The 25,729-nt window shown below is 39.3% G+C and overlaps 1 protein-coding gene across 3 annotated transcripts in view; it reads left to right on the top strand.

The window, feature by feature from the left end:
• LOC133657807 (gamma-aminobutyric acid receptor subunit gamma-3-like) overlaps positions 1-25,729 on the top strand; it is a 244,370-nt gene that overhangs the window by 201,332 nt on the left and 17,309 nt on the right. Inside the window, exons 8-9 of one of the 3 annotated variants that reach the window (XM_062059577.1) lie at positions 1,168-1,320; positions 1,429-1,486. In XM_062059577.1, coding sequence (XP_061915561.1) covers positions 1,168-1,320; positions 1,429-1,486 — 211 coding nt within the window. Of the gene's footprint in view, positions 1-1,167; positions 1,321-1,428; positions 1,503-25,729 lie in introns of all 3 variants that reach the window. The other 2 variants (XM_062059587.1, XM_062059572.1) reach the window with 2 other exon arrangements.

The following is a 25,729-nucleotide window of genomic DNA, read 5'->3' as shown; positions in this document are numbered from 1 at the left end:
GATGATACCACAAATTTGGGTATCAATCCGATACCAAGTAGTTACAGGATCATACATTGGTCATATTCAAAGTCCTCATGTGTCCAGGGATGTATTTCCTGAGTTTATAAACATAATATACATTTTTTAAAAACGAAAGAAGATGTTGTGATGCCAAAAATATCAACGTAATCATAGTAGTATCGACTAGATACGTGCCTGTACTTGATATCACTACAGTGGATGTTAGGTGTAGATCCAACAATGGCATTTGTTTACATTTTGATGCCGGTGAGCTACGGTGTGTAGTGAAACATGTTTAGCTATTCCTCGTCCTGCAGGGATGATACTTGTAAGAATCTTACTTTATTTGTCGCCATGGAGACCAGGATTAGTGATTTAGAAGTAGCAACACTGCCGAAGGTGGATGGATGTTAGCCGCTAGCTAGCTAGCCATGTCTTAAAGCACCTCTTCCTGAGGGTGTTTCAGTGTCATAACTTCACCTTTATCGTTAGTTTTCAAGCCAAAATGCGTCCGTTCTCCCTTTTCTGTCTACACACTGTGTCTGCTTGTAAGTACTCAGTGATTGTGCGCCGCCAAACATGCTCCTCTGCTCGTAAACCAGCAATGACACGACGTGACTTTGACGCGGGCGTGGGGGTTGGGTGGCGGACTGGTACTTTTCAGAGACGGTATCGTACCGAAATTGATTCATTAGTATCGCGGTACTATACTAATACCGGTATACCGTACAACCCTACTAGGAACTCGGAAATTCTGAAATGGAAATGGAACGCACCATAATGCATATTAGGGTGGAAGTGTAATCTGTAGTTGTATATGTGCAGTGGATGTCTTTCTGTTGCAGTTCTGTTCAAACACCCGTCTTATGTCGACATTTACAGATAAAATCTACAGAAGTTGAGTGTTGGAAATACGTTTTATTCATCCTGTCCCTTTCAATTGACCTTGTGGCAGCACAGCACTAAGCAGAATACTTATGCCATGTAGAACTTTGTCAAGGACTTAGACTGCGAGATCATTGCTGTCAAGTGTTGCAACAAAGAGCGTTTTATAGATCAACTCTTAATTAATTGGCACTAAGTCACATAAAAGTGAACTCAGACTCTATGAAGCGCCTGATTCCGTTGTCATGTGACCAATCCATTCTAATTTCCTTCCAACAGGCGACTATGTGTTGATGACGGTGTACTTTGACCTCAGCAGAAGGATGGGCTACTTCACCATCCAGACTTACATCCCCTGTATCCTGACCGTGGTCTTGTCCTGGGTCTCCTTCTGGATCAAGCGCGACGCCACGCCGGCGAGGACCGCTTTAGGCAAGCTGCCCGTGCGGCGCGACCGTGCATGACATTAACTCGCCGCGTCGTGCGTCCCATCAATGATTTGTCAGTCACTAATCCTTTGTTTTGTGTTGCATGTGGAAGCATGCTGCATGTCTACACGTTGTTCCTTTGCTCGCCTGTGGTTGCTGATCTTACCGAGGTGAGAGTCTGAGCAAGTACGTGCGCATCCTCTACGTCTTAAATTTCACTTCACATGCTGTCAAACGGGGGCTTTAAAGGTGGTGGCAGTGACTCAAATTTAGTGTTAATGTGAGATTCGCACTGCTCCTACCTAGCTGTAATGGGCAAGTTCCAAAAGTGAATAGCAGACATTCTGAAGGAAAAGGTCAACATTGTAAATATCAGCGTTCGGTACAAATGTGGTTTATCTTCCAATAAACCGCTCATAAAACTTTTGAGTCACGGCACACCTTTCCACCCAAACCCACAGCATAAATTGTTAACCTGCTACACTGACACTGGAATGTCTTCCATCTAAGGGTGCACGATAAATATCGGACGCATAATTATCGGGAAGATGTGACGTCAGCTCAAAGTTAAACATTCCAAAGAGGCGAGATTACATATTGTGCAGAAGTTTTGGAAGGGTGAACAAATCCAGCGTCCCTTTGAACCCCTGAGTTCATTGTAAACAAACATGGTGTCGATCGTGCTGGACTGTCACTACCCGGTCGGTACCAAAAGACCTGATCGGTCCACGCAGACGCAAAGACTAAGTCACTTCCTGTCAACTTGTTTTACAGCATACACTTGTAAATAACATATTTAATGGCTGTCTTGAGTTTCCAATACTTTCTGCAACTCTTATTTTATTGTGATAGAGTGATTGGAGCACATACTTGTTGGTAACAAAAACATTCATGAAGTTTGGTTCTTTTATGAATTTATTATGGGTCTACTGAAAATGTGAGCAAATCTGCTGGGTCAAAAGTATACGTACAGCAATGTTAATATTTGGTTACATGGCCCTTGGCAAGTTTCACTGCAATAAGGCGCTTTTGGTAGCCATCCACAAGCTTCTGGTTGAATTTTTGACCACTCCTTTTGACAAAATTGGTGAAGTTCAGCTACATTTGTTGGTTTTCTGACATGGACTTGTTTCTTCAGCATTGTCCACACGTTTGAGTCAGGACTTTGGGAAGGCCTTTCTAAAACCTTAATTCTAGCCAGATTTAGCCATTCCTTTTCCACTTTTGACGTGTGTTTGGGGTCATTATCCTGTTGGTACACCCAACTGTGCCCAAGACCCAACCTCCGGGCTGATGATTTTAGGTTGTCCTGAAGAATTTGGAGGTAATTCTCCTTTTTCATTGTCCCATTTAAAGCACCAGTTCCATTGGCAGCAAAACAGGCCCAGAGCATAATACTACCATCACCTTTTCTCCTCCAAACATATTGCTGGGTATTGTGGCCAAACAGCTCACAGAAATTTCCCCCAAAAGGTCTTATCTTTTTCCATGTGATGTCAGATGAAACAAAATGTGAGCTGTTTGGACACAATACCCAGCAATATGATTAGAGGAGAAAAGGTGAGGCCTTTAATCCCAGGAACACCATTCCCACCATCAAGCAGGGTGGTGGTAGTATTATGCTCTGGGCCTGTTTTGCTGTCAATGGAACTGGTGCTTTACAGAGAGTAAATGGGACAATGAAAAAGGAGGATTACCTCCAAATTCTTCAGGACAACCTAAAATCATCAGCCCGGAGGTTGGGTCTTGGGCGCAGTTGGGTGTTCCAACAAGACAATGACCCCAAACACACGTCAAAAGTGGTAAAGGAATGGCTCAATCAGGCTAGAATTAAGGTTTTAGAATGGCCTTCCCAAAGTCCTAACGTAAACGTGTAGTTGGTAGAGCAGCCGTGCCAGCAACTTGAGTGTTGCAGGTTCGATCCCCGCTTCCGCCATCCTAGTCACTGCCGTTGTGTTCTTGGGCAAGACACTTTACCCACCTGCTCCCAGTGCCACCCACACTGGTTTAAATGTAACTTAGATATTGGGTTTCACAATGTAAGGCGCTTTGAGTCACTTGAGTAAAAGCGCTATATAAATGTAATTCACTTCACACTTCACACAATCCTGAAGAAACAAGTCCATGCCAGAAAACCAACACATTTAGCTGAACTGCACTTGGTTGATTGGCAACACTAAATGGTCCCTAGTGTGTGAATGTGAGTGTGAATGTGAATGTTGTCTGTCTATCTGTGTTGGCCCTGCGATGAGGTGGCGACTTGTTAAGTTAAGTTAAAGTACCAATGATTGTCACACACACACTAGGTGTGGTGAAATTTGTCCTCTCCAGATAGGCTCCAGCAACCCCCCACGACCACAAAAAGGGACAAGCGGTAGAAAATGGATGGATGGATGCATCAATTTTGTCAAGAGGAGTGGTCAAAAATTCAACCAGAAGCTTGTGGATGGCTACCAAAAGTGCCTTATTGCAGTGAAACTTGCCAAGGGACATGTAAGCAAATATTAATATTGCTGTATGTATACTTTTGACCCAGCAGATTTGCTCACATTTTCAGTAGACCCATAATAAATTCATAAAAGAACCAAACTTCATGAATGTTTTTTGTGACCAACAAGTATGTGCTCCAATCACTCTATCACAAAAAAAATAAGAGTTGTACAAATTATTGGAAACTCAAGACAGCCATGACATTATGTTCTTTACAAGTGTATGTAAACGTTTGATCGCGAATGTATGATCGTGTGCCTCGTCATATCACATTCAAATCATATAGTTGATGTAGATGATCATATCTGCTGTACACATTTACTTTAGTTGGATACTTCTCTTGTTATTTGACTTTAATAAATGTTCGGGTTTTCTTGTAGGTAATATAGAAATGTATAAAATAGAGCTGGTATCTAACTTATGGATTAATGTAGTTAATCATAGCACTGGCACCCAATGTTATTAAGAAGTATGGATTTTGACTTGGGAATCGTTTTGAATCGAGAATGGATTCTGAATCGAATCGTTACCCCCAGTAATCGAATCCAATCGAATTGTGCGGTGCCCAAACGGTTACCAGGTTGTTTTTTGTGAACTTTATTTTAATAGCAATGTCATATACAATATTTATTTTGAAACCGTCCAGAAACCCGAACAATGTGTTCAGCTGCCTTAAATCAGGGTCTCTGCAGGTTTCAACAAGCCAAATTGAAGACTTTTTAAGACTTTTTTAAGACCATAATGAACACAATTTAAGACCCATTTCACATCGATACAGGCAAAAAAGTACAAAAGATTTTAAGGAAAATTGGAGGCCCAGAATTACTTGCAAAGTATATGAATTTATTCACAGCTCTTTCACATTGGAATACAAAACGCTTAACCTAACTAAAAACACCAGAAACCTCTCTGTTGTGAACCAAGATTTGTTTGGAAGTCAGAATAAAAAAATTGCCAAACTACCATTTCTGACCACGCAGCACAGTTAGTTCCGCTGTGTAGTTACGTTATAGTGTCCTCAAAAATCGAAACATGTCAAAGCAAAACTGAAGTTCATCCATCCATCCATTTTCTACCGCTTGTCCCTTTCGGAGTCGCGGGGTGCTGGAACCTATCTCATGTTTCAAATAAAAGTAACGTCAATAGATTTTTAAGACCTTTCAAAATCGTATTTAAGACATTTTATGAGATTTTAGGAGAATTTTAGACATTTTAAGGCCTTAAATTCAAATTTTTGGATTTAAGAATTTTTTAAACTTTTTAAATAGCAAAGAAATCCACAATATCGACAAATTAAGTCTACTTTTTGTTATAAATTTAAAGGCCTACTGAAATGAATTTTTTTTTATTTAAACGGGGATAGCAGATCCATTCTATGTGTCATACTTGATTAGGGTTGGGCATCGTTTGAATTCGAACAATTCCGATTCCGATTCTTTGTTTCGATTCCGATTCCTGGCGATTCTCGGTCCCGATTCTTTTAAGAGGCAGGGTCAAAAAAAAGTTTAGGATATTTTAAATGAGCTAGCTAACCTACAGTCTTTCTGAATGAAATAGTCTGACATTCTCCATCAAATTTTAATTCTATTAACTTTTTATGAACTTTACTATAAATTCCTCACAGGGCTGTTTTCAACTAGAATATAAATATCAAATCTATGAACTTGAATATAAATATTATAAATTATGAATACATTTTCCCAGGGGTACACTTTCCTCAAGAGAGCTTTATTTTTGAAAACCTCATGAAAACACATTTACACACACAAGTGTATGATGCTGCAGGAAACCTCATGAAAACACATTTACACACACACAAGTGTATGATGCTGCAGGTACTTAAAAATGTTACCATGCTCCCACTGATGGGCTAACCTGGTGCAGAAAAGCAAATAAACAATAAGAAACAACTTGCAAAACCCAGTCCAGATTAGCAGCAGGTACAGTATAAAATCAGAGACAGTTCTTGTTTAGGAAAATGACCATATCCGCCTTCTCAGGCAGGATGCGTGAGCGTTCTGGACAGTTAGTGTCTCCTGCTGTGGAAAATACACGTTCGCTGGGTGTGGAAGAAGCTTGAACGCATAAATAGGAGAAAGCTAGATCTGACAGCAAAGGATAAGTCTTTTGTTGGTTCCACCACCATGCAGCAGGGTCGTCAGACATAAGTATCGGTGGAATGTCCTGGTACATCTGCAGCTCTCTCTACACTCGTTTCTTGATGGACATGGAGCTCTGTTATTTCGCGGTTATTTCATTTTTTTTTGGAAAGTAAAGCCACACTTTCGACCGCAGACGCCCGCTATCCATGCTTCAGCTTGACTGACTCACTCGGCTATGCTAACACTTTCGGGGGTTGGCGCTTCTTCGTTGGTGTTGAGCGGCTTCCTCTTCCGGTTCGGCGAACATATTTTTTACCGGTCGGCGGACTGGTATCGAAAATAGGAATCGAAATTTAAACATTTGAACGATTCCGGGAGAATCGGAAAGTTAGTCCGGTTCCAATCGATACTCGATACCCAACCCTATACTTGATCATTTCGCGATATTGCCATATTTTTGCTGAAAGGATTTAGTAGAGAACACCGATGATAAAGTTCACAACTTTTGATCGCTGATAAAAAAAGCCTTGCCTGTACCGGAAGTAGCGTGACGTCACAGGTTGAAAGGCTCCTCACATTTCCCCATTGTTTACACCAGCAGCGAGAGCGATTCGGACCGAGAAAGCGACGATTACCCCATTAATTTGAGCCAGGATGAAAGATTTGTGGATGAGGAACGTGAGAGTGAAGGACTAGAGTGCAGTGCAGGACGCATCTTTTTTCGCTCTGACCGTAACTTAGGTACAAGATGGCTCATTGGATTCCACACTCTCTCCTTTTTCTATTGTGAAGCTCTTTAGCTACGGAGCTAACGTGATAGCATCGTGCTTAAATGCAGATAGGAACAAAAGAAATAAACCCCTGACTGGAAGGATAGACAGAAAATCAACAATACTATTAAACCATGGACATGTAACTACACGGTTAATGCTTTCCAGGCTGTCGAAGCTTAACAATGCTGTTGCTAACGACGCCATTGAAGCTAACTTAGCTACGGGACCTCGACAGAGCTATGCTAAAAACATTAGCTGTCCACCTACGCCAGCCAGCCCTCATCTGCTCATCAATACCCGTGCTCACCTGCGTTCCAGCGATCGACGGAGCGACGAAGGACTTCACCCGATCATAGATGCGGTCGGCGGCCCGGAGACGGAGGAAGTCAAGGTGAGGTCGCCGGCTAGCGCGTCTGTTATCCATCTCAAAGTCCTCCTGGTTGTGTTGCTGTAGTCCGCCGCTAATACACCGATCCCACCTACAGCTTTCTTCTTTGCAGTCTTCATTGTTCATTAAACAAATTGCAAAAGATTCACCAACACAGATGTCCAGAATACTGTGGAATTATGTGGTGAAAACAGAGCTTTTTGTATTGGATCCAATGGGGTCCAAATACTTCCGTTCACTCCATGACGTCACGCGCAAACATCATCATACCGACACGTTTTCAACCGGAAGTTTCGCGGGAAATTTAAAATTGCACTTTATAAGTTAACCCGGCCGTATTGGCATGTGTTGCATTGTTAAGATTTCATCATTGATATATAAACTATCAGACTGCGTGGTCGGTAGTAGTGGGTTTCAGTAGGCCTTTAAGTTAAGTGCCTTGTTTGAAAAAAATTAACATTTAAAAAATAAATTACATGGGAGTCAGTGGCGCCCCCTTGTGTCATTCATTGTAATGACAGAGGAGTGAAAGAGGTTGAAATTGTGGCGATACTTTTTAAATATAATTATAAAAATCTAAATCTAACTTTAATTTGTATATTCTTGTTGTTATTTACTACTATGTAAATGGTTATTTTAATACAAAACATTAAAATATTATAGCACGTGACGTCACAGAAGCGCTGTCGTAAAGAATTGCAAGACAGAAAGCAACGTATTCTTCGCACATGCGTGGAGCGACCAGGTCTTCCTGTACCGATTAGGTACCGACAGGGACTACTTCACGGTTTCAGAGGAGGACATTTTGCATGCTATTTGGGCAAAATGTTCCACAAACATTCCGCAAGGAGGGGAAAAAAAAAAACATTGAGCTTCCACACACTAAACCTTATCAGCCACCTCAAACGGAAATATCGCCACAACAGTGTTTTGAAAGCCGTGAAAGACTTTAAAGAAGCTGCCCCAAAGCAAGGTGTGCATTAATTACAGTTAAATCTGAATAACAAATATATAAATTATCCATATCAGTTTTGAGAATCATTGGTATCTGCTTAAAAAAAACATGTAACTGTGAAAATAAAAGCCCCATATCTATATCTGCTTGAAAAACATGTAACAAACGCACCCAAGTTCCCCGGGTGTCTTTGCCACTACGCAATTAAGGAGTCGCGGGTGGGACCTGATATTCAGCTGGGAATGATTAATACATTAAATAAACACAAGACATGTATAACTATTAGCCACAAGACGATCAGGCTGAAATTTAATATGCCACAAATTAATCCCGTATAACAAACAACTCCCCTCTCCCGTCCATATAACCCGCCAATATAAGTCAAACACCTACACAACACACTCAATCCCACAGCCTAAAGTTCATATAACACATATATTTCCCCAAAGTCCCCAAAGTTACGTACGTGACATGCACGTAGCGTGACATGCACGTACGGGCAAGCGATGAAATGTTTGGAAGTCGCAGTAACGTACTCACGGTACCGAGTCTGCGCATTTAACTCAAAGTCCTCCTGGAAAGAGTCTCTGTTCTCCACAGGCCAATGGAAAGTACACCAAAAAAGGTCAAAAAGGAGGATTATTCCATGAAGTGGCTCCGTAGCAAAAAACGTTGAGTCTGACAGGTGCTCCAGGTGGATTGTGACGTCACTGTCTGCATCCGCCCGGTCTGATAGAACCGGATGCCGTTTATATCCCCACATATTTATTACGTTACATATTTAATATTAACATAATTATTTTATACGCCTGTAACAGTTTATAATAAGTACATGGATGACATAAGTATATACACTACCTTTCAAAAGTTTGGGGTCACCCAAACAATTGTGGAATAGCCTTCATTTCAATTGTGGAATAGCCTTCATTTCTAAGAACAAGAATAGACTGTCGCGTTTCAGATGAAAGTTGTCTTTTTCTGGCCATTTTGAGTGTTTAATTGACCCCACAAATGTGATGCTCCAGAAACTCAATCTGCTCAAAAGAAGGTCAGTTGTGTAGCTTCTGTAACGAGCTAAACCGTTTTCAGATGTGTGAACATGATTGCACAAGGGTTTTCTAATCATCAATTAGCCTTCAGAGCCAATGAGCAAACACATTGTACCATTAGAACACTGGAGTGATAGTTGCTGGAAATGGGCCTCTATACACCTATGTAGATATTGCACCAAAAAACAGACATTTGCAGCTAGAATAGTCATTTACCACATTAGCAATGTATAGAGTGTATTTCTTTAAAGTTAAGACTAGTTTAAAGTTATCTTCATTGAAAAATAAGGACATTTCAATGTGACCCCAAACTTTTGAACGGTAGTGTATATATATTTATTTTCCCAGCTGAGCACAAGTTAACTGTGACTGGCAATTTATTATATATATATATCGATGGACCCCTATGGCCATTACAAACATAATCCATTTGAAATATTGATACAAACCCTTGGTAGGGGTTGGCGTTCTGTTTTTTCCAACAGGTTTTCAAAGGTTTAATAGCGCAAGTACAAACGTGCATGAAATCGAAACATTAGAGATGTGTGATATTGGCTGACAGATAAGCGATATGCTGATACTGCCCAGCACCTTTTCAGAATGACAATCAGTATGTTTAACACCAGGACTTTGACTTGGTTGGCTGTGCTCTCTTGTTCAGAGTAAAACAAGCACTTATTTCCAATAGCGATATCACGTATGCTTGTTGCTATGTGGAGGACTACGCAGTTTGATGATGTCATCACCTGCGTGCCGGTTAAGGCATTATTAATTTACAGTATTTGGGTAATATCCAGGAAATACCTTTTCGTTATAATCTTTTCAATATAATCCAATTTGTATGCAAATATCATCTGGGACATCCCGACTAATCACCACTTCACTATGGGTCACATGACTACATGTTGCAAATATTTATTTACAAATACTTAAATTGTAGGCTAATTTTATCTTTACTTTATAATATAACATGTGCCGCTCCAAAAATACGAGAAAAGTACGATCCAATTTTCTGTACCTCTATTTGGTCATTTTCAATCTTCTTAATTAATCCTCCTGCAGCACATTTGCCGTTTAATCTAATCAATTAGCCTGACCAGGGTAAATTAGGGTTGTCCTGATACCATTATTTTGGTACCGGTACCAAAATGTATTTCGATAGTTTTCTAAATAAAGGGGACCACAAAAAAATGCATTAGCTTTATTTTAACAAAAATCGTAAATATTGAAACATTAAACATGTTTCTTATTGCAATCCAAGAACAATTGTGTTCTTAAATAAAAGAGTGAACATACAAGACAATTTGTCTTTTAGTAGTAAGTAAACAAAAAAAGACTCCTAGTTTGTCTGCTGACATATGCAGTAACATATTGTGTCATTTATCATTCTATTATTTTGTCAAAATTATGAGGGAAAAGCTGTAAAAAATAATTATTAATCTACTTGTTCATTTACTGTTAATATCTTCTTACTTTCTCTTTATCATGTTCTATCTACACTTCTGTTAAAATGTAATAATCACTTATTTTTCTGTTGTTTGATACTTTACATTAGTTTTGGAGGATACCACAAATTTAGATATCGATTCCGATACCAAGTAGTTACAGGATCATACATTGGTCATATTCATATGTCAGGGACATATTTCCTGAGTTTATAAACATAATGTGATTTTTTTTTTTAAATGAAAAAAGATTTTGTGACAATAAAAAATATAGATGTAATCATAGTGGTATCGACTAGATACGCTTTTGTACTTGGTATCATTACAGTGGGTGTACACCCGTGGCATTTGTTTACATTCAGGTGCGCTAGCTTTTGTTAGCGGTGACGCCAGTGAGCTATTGTATCCTCCTACGGTGTGTAGTGAAGCATGTTTAGCTATTCCTCGTCCTGCAGGGATGATACTTGTAAGAAACTTACTTTATTTGTCGCCATGGAGGCGAGGATTAGTGATTTAGAAGTAGCTAAAGCATTGCCGACTGCGGATGGATGTTCGCTGCTAGCTAGCTAGCTATGTCTTAAAGCACCTCTTCCTAAGGGTGTTTCAGTGTCATAACTTCACATTTATTGTCATTTTTTAGACCAAAATGCGTCTGTTCTCCCTTTTCTGTCTACACACTGTGTCTGCTTGTAAGTACTCTGTGTGTGTGCGCTGCCTAACATGCTCCTCTGCTCATAAAACCAGCAATGTCATGACATGATGGCGCGCCGTCATACCCTTTGGGAACTGGTACTTTTTAAACAGAGTACCGTTTTTGATTCTATACTAGTACCGGTATACCGTACAACCCTAATGTAAATACGTCAAAAGCTTGAGATTTGAATTTATTATATTGTCCATCCTTTTTCTATGAGGGTCACGGGTAAGCTGGAGTCTATACCAGCTGACTGGTCGCATGCCAGTGGCGGATATTATGTTGTATATTGTTTAAATCAAATGTAAACATTCAGGTTTTAAAGGCCTACTGAAATGAATTTTTTTTATTTAAACGGGGATAGCAGATCTATTCTATGTGTCATACTTGATCATTTCGCGATATTGCCATATTTTTGCTGAAAGGATTTAGTATAGAACAACGACGATAAAGATTGCAACTTTTGGTATCTGATAAAAAAAAGGCTTGCCCCTACCGGAAGTAGCGTGACGTAGTCAGTTGAACATATACGCAAAGTTCCCTATTGTTTACAATGATGGCCGCATGAAGTGAGAGAGATTCGGACCGAGAAAGCGACAATTTCCCCATTTATTTGAGCGAGGATGAAAGATTTGTGGATGAGTAAAGTGCAAGTGAAGGACTAGTGGGGAGTTGAAGCTATTCAGATAGGGAAGATGCTGTGAGAGCCGGGAGTGACCTGATATTCAGCTGGGAATGACTACAACAGTAAATAAACACAAGACATATATATACTCTATTAGCCACAACACCACCAGGCTTATATTTAATATGCCACAAATTAATCCTGCATAAAAACACCTGCGTGTTTGTTACGCTAGCTCCTAGCTCCTCTGCTAGCTCCTAGCTCCATAGAACACGCCAATACAATTCAAACACCTGATCAACACAAACAATTACTCAGCCCAAAAGACCGTTCACCTAACCCAAGGTTCATAAAGCTTATATATTTTTAAAAAGTTACGTACGTGACGCGCACATACGGTCAAGCTATCAAATGTTTAGCAGCCAAGGCTGCATACTCACGGTACCTGATATTCAGCTGGGAATGACTACAACAGTAAATAAACACAAGACATATATATACTCTATTAGCCACAACACAACCAGGCTTATATTTAATATGCCACAAATTAATCCTGCATAAAAACACCTGCGTGTTTGTTATGCTAGCTCCTAGCTCCTATGCTAGCTCCTACCTCCATAGAACACGCCAATACAATTCAAACACCTGATCAACACACACAATCACTCAGCCCAAAAGACCGTTCACCTAACCCAAGGTTCATAAAGCTTATATATTTTAAAAAAGTTACGTACATACGCAAAAAAAAGTTGCGCACATACGGTCAAGCGATCAAATGTTTAGAAGCCAAAGCTGCATACTCACAGTAGCACGTCTGCGTCTTTGTCATCCAAATCAAAGTAATCCTGGTAAGAGTCTGTATTGTCCCAGTTCTCTACAGGCGTCTGTGTATCGAAGTCAAAAGTCCTCCTGGTTAGAGTCTCTGTTATCCGAGTTCTTCCATCTTGACTGCATCTTTCGGGAATGTAAACAAAGAAGCGCCGGCTGTGTACTGTTGTTGCTGACTACGTTCGAAAAATACGTCCATTTCGCACCGACAACTTTCTTCTTTGCTTGCTCAGCTTCCTTCTCCATAATGCAATGAACATGATTGCAACAGATTCACGAACACAGATGTCCAGAATACTGTGGAATTATGAAATGAAAACAGAGCTTTTTCGTATTGGCTTCAATGTGGAAGGCATACCCGTGTTCCCCGGGCTACGTCACGCGCATACGTCATCCTCAGAGGCGTTTCGAACCGGAAGTTTAGCGGCAAATTTAAAATGTCACTTTATAAGTTAACCCGGCCGTATTGGCATGTGTTATAATGTTAAGATTTCATCATTGATATATAAACTATCAGACTGCGTGGTCGGTAGTAGTGGGTTTCAGTAGGCCTTTAATGTTACTAATAGTTGTAATTGGATTTTCTGGTAACAAATCTTTGGTTCAGTGGAGGCGTTATAGATTTCAGTTTCCATTACTGTACCCAAAATGAAGTGAAGAACTGGTGTCATGGAACCAAACCGTTATTAAGGCGTACTTTTTACTTTTACATTGTTTAATGAAAATGTGCACTCAAATGTATCCGTCTATCCTATTAAATATTGTCTTCATTTTAAAAACTCCCACAGTTTATTCACCCTCTGTGGTTTTATCAGCAAAAGTCACAAGTTTCACCTAAAAAGGGGTCGGCTACCTTTACAATCAAAACAGCCATTTTCCTGCACCCTTTTTCCAGTAAAGAAAAATAGTCTGGAGCCGCAAAGCATAACAGAGCTTATAAACTTTTATAAACAGAATGCAACAAACAGAACATGGGTAGGCCTACTTTGGAGTAAATTACTACCTTTCAGAAAAGGCTTTTTTTGAAAAATGTCTTAACGATTTTCGTCTGCTTATTTCTCACCACCTATCGAGCATGCAAGTAATCATTGGCAGTGGAGGCACCATTTTCTTTTGAGATTCTTCCATTATTGGACATACTGCAGTCATGTTTTGTCTACGTTACCTCAGGGTAGGGATGGATGATAATGGGAAAAATAATAATCACCATTATTTTTGATATTGAAAACACGATTAATAAAACAATTATTCAATAGTTTATTGTACCACCAAAACTCAACTTTAAATATACTTTAAAAGAATAGCAAATATGAACTAGTAACAAATAAGTAGAAGAATACTAGTAACAATAATAAATTAAATAATTAATACTATATAATAAAACGAAAAAATTCAGTTTTTCCATTTTTTTAAATACATTTTGTTAACCTTTTACACTAATTTAGTGTGTTGTTTTTGTGTCATACATACAATTTAACAAAATGCAAAAATCCTTACATTTGTGCAATAAATCTTTACAAACCAATATTTTAAATCAAAGCAACATATTTACTATAAATGTATCGATAAGTGATTTAAGTACATTATGTTTGCGTAAGGTACTTTTTTGTTGGCACAGTCAGACCGGATGTGGCGCACAGCGCTGTTATTGTGAAAGGGCTAAGTGTGCTGTTGTTCTGAGCTTCAAGCTGAGGACTTGAGGCTGTTTAAAATTTTTTTAAAAAAAGACAAGTTGCAACTGCGGTCATGTTTGTACATTTCCTACATCAATGATGTCGTTCACAACAACACAAGCAGATGAGATGTGCTGTGGATGTATGGATTGTTCTTGCTACTTATAATTTCATAGTTTAGTTGCTGTTTCAAGTAGCCGTCTCAACATTTTTTAGTTTAGGACTTATTTCGGTGATGAATGAGCGGTACCGGACCAATTTTCCCCGAACAATTGTTCCTTCTCCTCACAAAAGTACATTGACTACATGTATCTAATCTTATCATCATTCGGATTAGAATGTTACTGTGTACATAGACCCTGGAAAAAAAAGATCTAACTATGACGTGCATTTTCATGCATCACGGCTTAAATTGGAATACTTAACTTTGACATGCGCAGAAGCTAACAAACAGAAAGGTATACTATTGTTTGTGGTATGGCGCCATCTTTTGGACAAGTTCGCTCACTGCAGGTGCTGAAAGAGCAGTGAGTTTCACTGTAAACAAACATAGACGTGTGCATTACTGTTTGTCCCACGTTATCACAGTATTTATGTTTTCCTTCTGCTCACTACTTTTGTTTTACCTCTCTTTTTGAAATGGACTTTTCTTCTATTTTAGTCAAGTCGTTTACAAAATGTAAACATGGTAGGCTATCGGCTAATAGTAGCTGGCACCTACACAACAGCTAAGCACACAAGCTAGACCAGGGGTAACCACAATTTCTCAGCAGGCGAGCTACTTTTCAAATGACCAAGTCGAGGTGATCTACTTCATCTCCATATACATCATCTATATTTATTTATATATGCAACATATGTTTTTTTGTTAACATGTTAAAGGTGTTTAATAAAAATACAACCATGTTTAACGCATATAGATTCATTTCTTTCATGAAGACTAGAATATGAATTGGTGTATTACCTGATTCTGATGACCTGCATTGGTTGGAATCAGTCAGGATTCGCTGTCGTGATTATAACGTCCACATTTTCGAATTTACATTGTAGAGGAGAAAAAAAGTCCTCCTTTGTGTCCAATACCACATGAAAGTGGTTGTTTTTGGCATCTTATTTGTCCAGCTTCCTTACTCCTTTTTTTACACTTTATAAGAAATACATTGACAGGAAACTCCGTAGCTTGCTAGCTTGTGTGTGCTACCTTTCTGAGACTCTTATTTTGTTAGCGCAGGCAGGATAAAGCAGCGCTTTTATTGTAAAGACAGGAACTGTGCTGTCAGTCTTTAGACTTTTGACGGCAGGTACAGCGCGAGAGTCTGTTGAAATAAAAAGTGTTTCTCGCCTTCCTGTCGGTCGTTTTTCTTTCCTTATACTGAGCTCACTGCAGCCAGCGTCATCTCACAAGATCCTCGGTTGACGACGCAGTGATGATTGATAATTTTTAGGTCTATTTTTTATTGCCTGGCTGGCGATGGAGTGACACGCCGGACGTAATGGGCACCCCTGAGCAGAGGCGCTGATCTACATTTCTGCCAGCGGGTGCTCGGTGTGTGTGTGTATTTATTTTTTTAAATAGCCGTTCAGCGAAGTTAATATCCTATATGATTTGTAGCTTTCTTATTTTGTAAAACGGACCAAAATTAACGCCACAAAATTATCTACAAGAAGATTGATTAAAAAAAATATATTTTTAAACATTGAATGTTGCCATCAATCCCACGTGGGTGCTCGGGCCCCGAAGCACCCACGGGATCGGCGCCTATGCCCCTGAGCAAGACATAAAAAGTACCAATGATTGTCACACACACACACTAGATGTGGTGGAATTATTCCCTGCATGTGACCCAACCCTTGTTCCACCCCCTGGGAGGTGAGGGGAGCAGTGAGCAGCAGCGGTGGCTGCGCTCGGGAATCATTTTGGTGATTTAACCCCCAATTCCAACCCTTGATGCAGAGTGCCAAGCAGGGAGGTAATTGGTCCCATTTTTATAGTCTTGGCGCTACCTTTACCGCGACAATGAAGTTGACAATCTTAAAGGGGAATTGCACTTTTTTGGAATTGTTTCCGACATTCACAATCCCGATGTAAGACAAGAGCACGTTTTCCTTTTTTCTATGTATTGTAATTCGTAAAATATGCAAGTATACTGTTAATCTGGGGTTTATAGTCATAATAAATAGTACATGGAACTAGTGTTGTAACGATACCAATATTTTGGTACTAAAATTATTTCGATACTTTTCAGTACTTGTCTGTATTTTTCTAAATAAAGGGGAACACAAAAAATTGCATTATTGGCTTTATTTTAACCAAAAATGTTATGATACATTAAACATATGTTACTTATTGCAGTTAAGTCCTTAAATAAAATAGTGAACATACTAGACAACTTGTCTTTTAGTAGTAAGTAAACAAACAAAGGCTCCTAATTAGTCTGCTGACATATGCAGTAACATATTGTGTCATTTATCATTCTATTATTTTGTCAACATTATTAAGGACAAGTGGTAGAAAATGAATTATTAATCTACTTGTTCATTTACTGTTACTATCTGCTTACTTTCTCTTTTAACATATTCTATCTACACTTATGTTAAAATGTAATAATCATTTATTCTTCTGCTGTTTGATACTTTACATTAGTTTTGGATGATACCACAAATTTGGGTATCAATCCGATACCAAGTAGTTACAGGATCATACATTGGTCATATTCAAAGTCCTCATGTGTTCAGGAACATATTTCCTGAGTTAATAAAAATAAAATAATATAATAAAAAAACGAAAGAAGATGTTGTGATGCCAAAAAATATCGACGTAATCATTGTAGTATCGACTAGATACGTGCCTGTACTTGATATCATTACAGTGGATGTTAGGTGTAGATCCACCAATGGGGTTTGTTTAAATTATGACGCCGGTGAGCTACGGTGTGTAGTGAAACATGTTTAGCTATTCCTCTTCCTGCAGGGATGATACTTGTAAGAAACGTACTTTATTTGTCGCCATGGAGGCGAGGATTAGTGATTTAGAAGTAGCTAAAACACTGCCGACGGCGGATGGACGTTAGCGCTAGCTAGCTAGCCATGTCTTAAAGCACCTCTTCCTGAGGGTGTTTCAGTGTTATAACTTCACCTTTATTGTCAGTTTTTAAGACAAAATGCGTCCGTTCTCCCTTTTCTGTCTACACACTGTGTCTGCTTATAAGTACTCTGTGATTGTGCGCCGCCAAACATGCTCCTCTACTCGTAAACCAGCAATGACACGACGTGACTTCGACGCGGGCGCGGGACCGGTACTTTTCAGAGGCGGTATAGTACCGAAAATGATTCATAAGTAACGCGGTACCAAACTAATACTGGTATACCGTACAACTCTACATGGAACAAAATATTTTTCTTCTAAAATGTAGTGGGTGCGGCTTATATCTCGGTGCGCTCTAAATGAACATTAAATTACATTAAATATTAGGGCTGTGAATCTTTGGGTGTCCCACGATTCGATTCAATATCGATTCTTGGGGTCACGATTCGATTCAAAATCTTTTTTTTTTTTCAATTCAACACGATTCTCGATTCAAAAACGATTTTTTTCCCGATTCAAAAGGATTCTCTATTCATTCAATACATAGGATTTCAGCAGGATCTACCCCAGTCTGCTGACATGCAAGCAGAGTAGTAGATTTTTGTAAAAAGCTTTTATAATTGTAAAGGACAATGTTTTATCAACTGTCTCCAATAATGTACATTTGTTTTAACTATTAAATTAACCAAAAAATATGACTTATTTTATCTTTGTGAAAATATTGGACACAGTGTGTTGTCAAGCTTATGAGATGCGATGCAAGTGTGTGACACTATTGTTCCTTTTTTTCTATTTTTTTTTATAAATGTCTAATGATAATATCAATGAGGGATTTTTAATCACTGCTGTGTTGAAATTGTAACTAATATTGATACTGTTGTTGATAATATTCATTTTTGTTTCACTACTTCTGGTTTGTTCTGTGTCGTGTTTGTGTCTCCTCTCAATTGCTCTGTTTATTGCAGTTCTGAGTGTTGCTGGGTCGGGTTTGGTTTTGGAATTGCATTGCATTGTTATGGTATTGCTGTGTATTGTTTTGTTGGATTGATTAATTTTTAAAAAATCAAATTTTTAATTATTAAAAAAATCGATTTTTTGAAAATGACAATCGATTCTGAATCGCACAACGTGAGAATCGCAATTCGAATCGATTTTTTCCCACACCCCTATTAAATATATGTTAAAAAATACATTAAACTGCTCAGTGGCCTAATGGTTAGAGCAGGGGTGTCAAACGTACGGCCCGAGGGCCGGATCAGGCCTGCGGACAGGTTTTATCGGCCCGCGGGATGAGTTTGCCAAGTATAAAATGTAACCTGAAATGTTTTAATGAAAGAAACAGCTGTTCTAAATGTGTCCACTGGATGTCACAATAGCAATTCTTTGTATCTTTGTAGATGATGCTACATATGTACAAAATAAACCACATGATGTTAGTACATCAGTCGAGGAAAATGATCAAACTACATAAATAACATGCTTTAATTTGATTTTGATATTATTTTTTTATCTTGATAGATTGAAAATCAACACCAGTGAGTTGACTGATGAACATTATCACATAATTTATTCAGAAAATATAAATAACGACAAATAAAGATAGAATACTATTAACCACAACATGTAAGTGCAAAAAAAAACCAACAACATTATGATTTGTACATTTTCAGAATGTACTTGTTCTATTTTCAAACAAATAAAACAACCTGAAGTTGTCTTTATTTTTAAGTCATTGTGCCGTGATTTTACCAGTTCGGCCCATTTGGGAGTAGATTTTTCTCCATGTGGCCCCCCATCTAAAATGAGTTTGACACCCCTGGGTTAGAGTGTCCGCCCTGAGATTGGTAGGTCATGAGTACAACCCCCGGCCAAGTCATACCAAAGACTATAAAAATGAGACCCGTTACCTCCCTGCTTAGCATTTAGCATCAAGGGTAGGAATTGGGGGTTAAATCACCAAAAATGATTCCCGGGCGCGGCCCCCGCTGCTCCCCTCACCTCCCAGGGGGTCAAATGCAGTGGATAATCTCACCACACCTAGTGTGTGCGTGACAATCAGTGGTACTTTAACTTTTAAACGTATCGTACATGCGGACTAGGCTCCAATCAACCTGCTGGCGTGTCTGCCATCACACGGGAGGCGAGGTGATACACGGCTACAAGCTGACAAAGGCTTGTGATCTTTTCCAGTGAACACAACGGAGCGACAACACTGAGAAGCGGAGTGTCCCGCTCCTGATAAACATCCCCATTCAACTCGACAACACAAAGTCATTTAGCCTGTCTTCTCTGGTACATCGCCTCCGTTTTCAAGTCGTGACTGAGCGCTGATCTGGGGGCCGGAGGGCGGGATGAGAGATAAGAGGGGGAGGGTGGGGTGGGAGAGCATAAAACACGGGTGCCAAGCCGAGTGAGGCTCTTTGATGTCAAGCCACACAGACAAATGTCAGAAAGAGGGAGGCGGCGCCGCCCCGCCCTCCGAGCCGCCGTCGCCCTGCCAAGCGGCTAACATTCTGCAGGTGCCGTTTGCAAAGAGCTGTCACTCAGCCGCTGCTCCTCCGGGCAGGACATTTGGGGAGCAGCAGACTGGCAGTAGGAGAATCGACCTGGGGTTGATTCCTATTAGACCTCAATCTGGGCAGCTCAGATGGCACTGAGAGATAGGAGCTCGTTGATGCGAAATACACCCAGCTCCTGACACGGGTTGAGAAGGGAGAGCGTGAAAGAAGTGTGGCGGCGAGTTAAATGAAGTGGCTGGTACATACGGGGCAAGAGAGAATGATAAACATGTCACCATGACAACTTCAGATCATCTAATATTGGTACGCACTAAAGCAGTGCTCTCTATTAGTTGTCATGTCCACCCTCGGGACATACCACATTTTTCGGAATATTGAGCGCGCCGTTATTTAAGCCATTACATTTTTGAAAAAAAGAATTTTTGTTTTCATATATTAGCCGCACCAGACTATACGCCGCATATAAACACGTTGTGAAATGAGTTATTTACACAGAAATATCGTGTACATAAGTACATAGCTTGTTTCCAAACAGTGTCTGTAACATGGCAGTAAAACAGATGATCAGACAAAACAGAAGTCATTATTACATTAAATATATAAGATCGGTAGGTTGTGAGTTCAAACCCCGGCCAAGTCATGGGGGACGGCGTGGCGCGGTTGGGAGAGTGGCTGTGCCAGCAATCTGAGGGTTCCTGGTTCGATCCCCAGCTTCTGCCAACCTAGTCATGTCGGTTGTGTCCTTGCGCAAGACACTTCACCCTTGCTCCTGATGGGTCGTGGTTAGGGCCTTGCATGGCAGCTCTCGCCATCAGTTGAAGTTAAAGTTAAAGTACCAATGATTGTCACACACACACTAGGTGTGGCGAAATTATTCTCTGCATTTGACCCATCACCCCTGATCACCCCCTGGGAGGTGAGGGGAGCAGTGGGCAGCAGCGTTGGCCGCGCCCGGGAATCATTTTTGGTGATTTAACCCCTAATTCCAACCCTTGATGCTGAGTGCCAAGCAGGGAGGTAATGGGTCCCATTTTTATAGTCTTTGGTATGACTCGGCCGGGGTTTGAACTCACAACCTTCCGATCTCAGGGCGGACACTTTAACCACTAGACCAGTGGTCCCCAACCACCGGGCCACGGCCCGGTACCGGTCCGCGGACCGATTGGTACCGGGCCGCGCAAGAAATTTAATTTAAAAAAAATATATATATATATTTTTTTTTTTCTAAATTAAATCAACATAAAAAACACAATATATACATTATATATCAATATAGATCAATACAGTCTGCAGGGATACAGTCCGTAAGCACACATGATTGTATTTCTTTATGAAAAAAAACAAAAAACAAAGAGAGATTATCCTCTGCATTTGACCCCTCACCCCCTGGGAAGTGAGGGGAGCAGTGAGCAGCAGCGGTGGCCGCGCCCGGGAATCATTTTGGTGATTTAACCCGGGACGGTTTAGTACAGGGGTGTCAAACTCAAATACAGAGTGGGCCAAAATGTAAAACTGTACAACGCCGCGGGCCAAGGTTCAACAAATTAACCTTTTAATAGGGACCCAAACAAGTTTTGCATTGAATATTGAACAAGTAAGACTTATTTAACTTTATAGTGACATGCAAAATCGAGTTTCAAATAATAATAATAATTAAAAAATATCAATGGCATATCAAATACAATTTAAATAAAAATGTAATGCCTCTTTTCTATTTACAGCCTTCTGAGGTAAATATCAACATTAACTTTTTCCACAGACTAATACATTTGAAAATAAAATAATGAATAAACCAACCATTCAGGACTTTAAACTACTCAGTTTGCAACACACTGATCTAATCTGATGTGCCCAAGCCAGATACCTGCCATCTTTTCTTGGATGCTAGTTTATTAATGCCGGGGCTCAGGCTTTGAGCCGAGGCATCTTTCATTATCGAACGAAGGTGTTCATCAGTCATTATATCTCGTAGTCCACCCGGACCACAGTCTTGGGGGCGTGCCTTAAAGGCACTGTGTTTATCGTCCTCGAGCTGTCGTCACGTCTGCTTTTCATCCATTCCAACAACGTGCCCACCCAGTCGCAAAATATGTGCGACTTCAGCACGCACACACACGTAAATGCAATGCATACTTGGCCAACAGCGATACAGGTTACACTGACGGTACCCGTATAAATAACTGTAACACTGTTAGAAATATGCGCCACACTGTGAATCCACACCAAACAAGAATGACAAACACATTTCGGGAGAACATCCGCACCGTAACACAACATAAACACAACAAAACAAATACCCAGAATCCCATGCAGCCCTAACTCTTCCGGTTTAGTAAGTAAGAATTGTCTATCTGTGTTGGCCCTGCGATGAGGTGGCGACTTGTCCAGGGTGTACCCCGCCTGCTGCCCGGCTCCAGCGACCCCGAAAGGGACAAGCGGTATAAAATGGATGGATAGATGGACATTGTAAAACTTACAAACGTTGCTCGGAGTGATGAATAATGAATCCATACGAGTAGAATTACGATGGACGATTAGAAGACGGAACGGCAGTTGTACTTCTGGTTCAAAGCTTTAAACAGCAGGAATTCACCTTCACCAAGCAGCACCTACTATGGCGCCATAACACAAACAAGAACACACATGTGTTTGTTAAAAACTATTTGCTTTATGGCTGTCAGCAAAGAACATTCAAAAATTTAACGTGGGAAAAAAATCCATAAATTAGCCGCACTGTTTTATAAGCCGCAGGTTTCAAAGCGTAGGAAAAAAGTAGCCTGGAATTCACAGTAGTTATTTTCCCTCCCCTCCCTAAATTTTTAATAAATAAATACATTTTTTAACTATTTATTCATCCCCTACAAACCACTTTGAATTGCTGGCATCATTACCGACATGCAACCTAGCTGAATACTTGTGTATTGTTTTTATATGTATATATGTGTGTGTGTGTGCTTGTATATGTATATATGTTTGTTTGTATATATATATATATATATATATATATATATATATATATATATATATATATATATATATATATATATATATATATATATATATATATATATATATATATATGTTTGTCTGTATATGTATATATATGTGTATGTATGTATACATAATTATGTTTGTATATGTATGTATGTATGTTTATATATGTATGTATGTATGTTTATATATGTATGTATGTATGTATAAATAGTGTGTTTACATATAATGAATATATAATTAATAGTTATTATAATTTAATATTATGTGAAATTTCAACTCCTACCATGTTTACTTCCTTGACTACCTCTTTAAAGCTTTTTAATCAATCAGAACTATCAAGCAGCTGAAAGTCAAACATGGATAAGTGTGGAAAGAGTGTTTTTCATTTTTCCCCATCATGCCTTGCAATGGATTTAAATGCGTGTAATTTTTATTTTTATTTATGGTGATGTGACTTTTTTTTTAAATAATATTCACAAAGTTCAGTGAGCAGGTTGTGTTGTGTGACCATGTGTGTTAACTTTTTGTGCTGGTTAATTTGTTTTTTTCCTGCATCATGACTAGGAAAGGTTGCTTGGATTGGGTCATAAGTCAATGATGTGTTAAGTTAAGAAAGTACACGTTATGGTCACTGACCTGATTTTCTTGCATTGTCCACATGAGGGCGACAAATTGCCAACTGTCAGACCCCTGGGTATTTAAATTTAGCATGGCCAGGTTGCTTCATGAAATTAAACCGTGCCGTCGTCTCGCAGGCCACATTAGGCCCGCGGGCCGTGGTTTAGACAACCCTATGTTATATACTAATAACACACATGATGTGCCTTGATGCTTTTGTATTGTATTTTTTAACATGTATTTTTACCGGAGCAGCGTAAACGTCAGTTGCACTTCACGACTGACGGGTGACTCTTGCAGTATCAAAACAACAAGAAATGGTCCTTCCTGCTGCTCCGTGAAGGGTTTTCCTGGAAGAGCCGTCAGTCACACAAGCGACACGTCAAACATAAAGCTGAAACGCTGACAGCGCTCCTCTCGGGACGATGGCACAGCCATAAACTCGGGTGGTATCAGACCTTTAAACTGTTTTGCAAGAAGCAGCGGGAGGTGTTTCTTTCCCGCGCAGGCGTTTAAATGTTTTAGCAGCGAAAGGCAAACCACTGAACCGTAGTCAAGGACACATGAACGTATGGTTGAGTAAACTGGCTGTAAGGAGGAAGTCACTGCAAGTTCAACAAATCAGGCTTTTTTTCTGACTGACTAAAACGCCTGAATTTGTGGCAGCTTTTTCAGAAAATTGCGATGCTTTGAGGCTTTTTTTCATTTTAAACATGGAATGCTAGCACATTCATAAAATCACAAGTACAATGTGGAAGTGTTCCTTCACTTCAAAAAGTGCAGGGTTGCCACAAAAATTGAAAAACATACAATTGATGTTTTATTGTTTTGTAGCGCACAGGCTAGCCTAGGCACTAGATGGCAGAATACTTGACGTCTATTGTCAAATGTCTGTACTGTTTTAATTACAACTAATAATAGTGATATTTATATATATATTTTTTAATTTATTTATATATTTGTTTATTTTTTATTTTGTTCTGTCCAGCGACTCGGCTGTACAGATTTACAAATATGATAGTTAAAGTGATAGCAAACAAGCAGTTAGTGAAATAAATATTAATAACACAGAAATGACAATGAGCATTATTATACTACAAATGGAGCAATACAAATACCAATAGAAATAACACTATTGACAATTAATAACACTAATTACCTCTATTATCAACAATACATATATGTAATGATAACTTGAAATACAAAAGAAAGCAGATAAATGGAGGGGAAGAAAGAGAAGCGAACTGTATTAACCTTGTAGATTGTTATAGTAATAATAGGTTAAGCTTTGTCAGTGTGCCTTGTGTTACCCAGTTTCCCTTAAGGGAACAACGTTAATATATGTTTGATGAAACGGGATTATATGCATGAGTGTATGTATGCATATGTGCTTGTATATGTACAGTATGTACTGTATATACACTACCGTTCAAAAGTTTGGGGTCACATTGAAATGTCCTTATTTTTGAAGGAAAAGCACTGTACTTTTCAATGAAGATAACTTTAAACTAGTCTTAACTTTAAAGAAATACACTTTATACATTGCTAATGTGGTAAATGACTATTCTAGCTGCAAATGTCTGGTTTTTGGTGCAATATCTACATAGGTGTATAGAGGCCCATTTCCAGCAACTATTACTCTAGTGTTCTAATGGTACAATGTGTTTGTTCATTGGCTCAGAAGGCTAATTGATGATTAGAAAACCCTTGTGCAATCATGTTCACACATCTGAAAACAGTTTAGCTCGTTACAGAAGCTACAAAACTGACCTTCCTTTGAGCGGTTTGAGTTTCTGGAGCATCACATTTGTGGGGTCAATTAAACGCTCAAAATGGCCAGAAAAAGAGAACTTTCATCTGAAACTCGACAGTCTATTCTTGTTCTTAGAAATGAAGGCTATTCCACAAAATTGTTTGGGTGACCCCAAACTTTTGAACGGTAGTATATGTATGTTTGTACAGTGAATGTATATGTACAGTATGTGCATATGTATGTTTGTACAGTGAATGTATATGTACAGTATGTGCATATGTATGTTTGTACAGTGAATGTATATGTACAGTATGTGTATATGTATGTTTGTACAGTGAATGTGCGTTTGTATGTAAGGACTTTGCGTGTGTAGGTGTGTACTGTATTTGTGTATGTATGTGGGAGTGTAAGTACCAATGTGT

Source organism: Entelurus aequoreus, linkage group LG01 (assembly GCF_033978785.1).
Source record: "Entelurus aequoreus isolate RoL-2023_Sb linkage group LG01, RoL_Eaeq_v1.1, whole genome shotgun sequence".
Taxonomy (NCBI): Eukaryota; Metazoa; Chordata; class Actinopteri; order Syngnathiformes; family Syngnathidae; genus Entelurus; species Entelurus aequoreus.
This window is presented reverse-complemented; position numbering and strand designations above follow the sequence as displayed.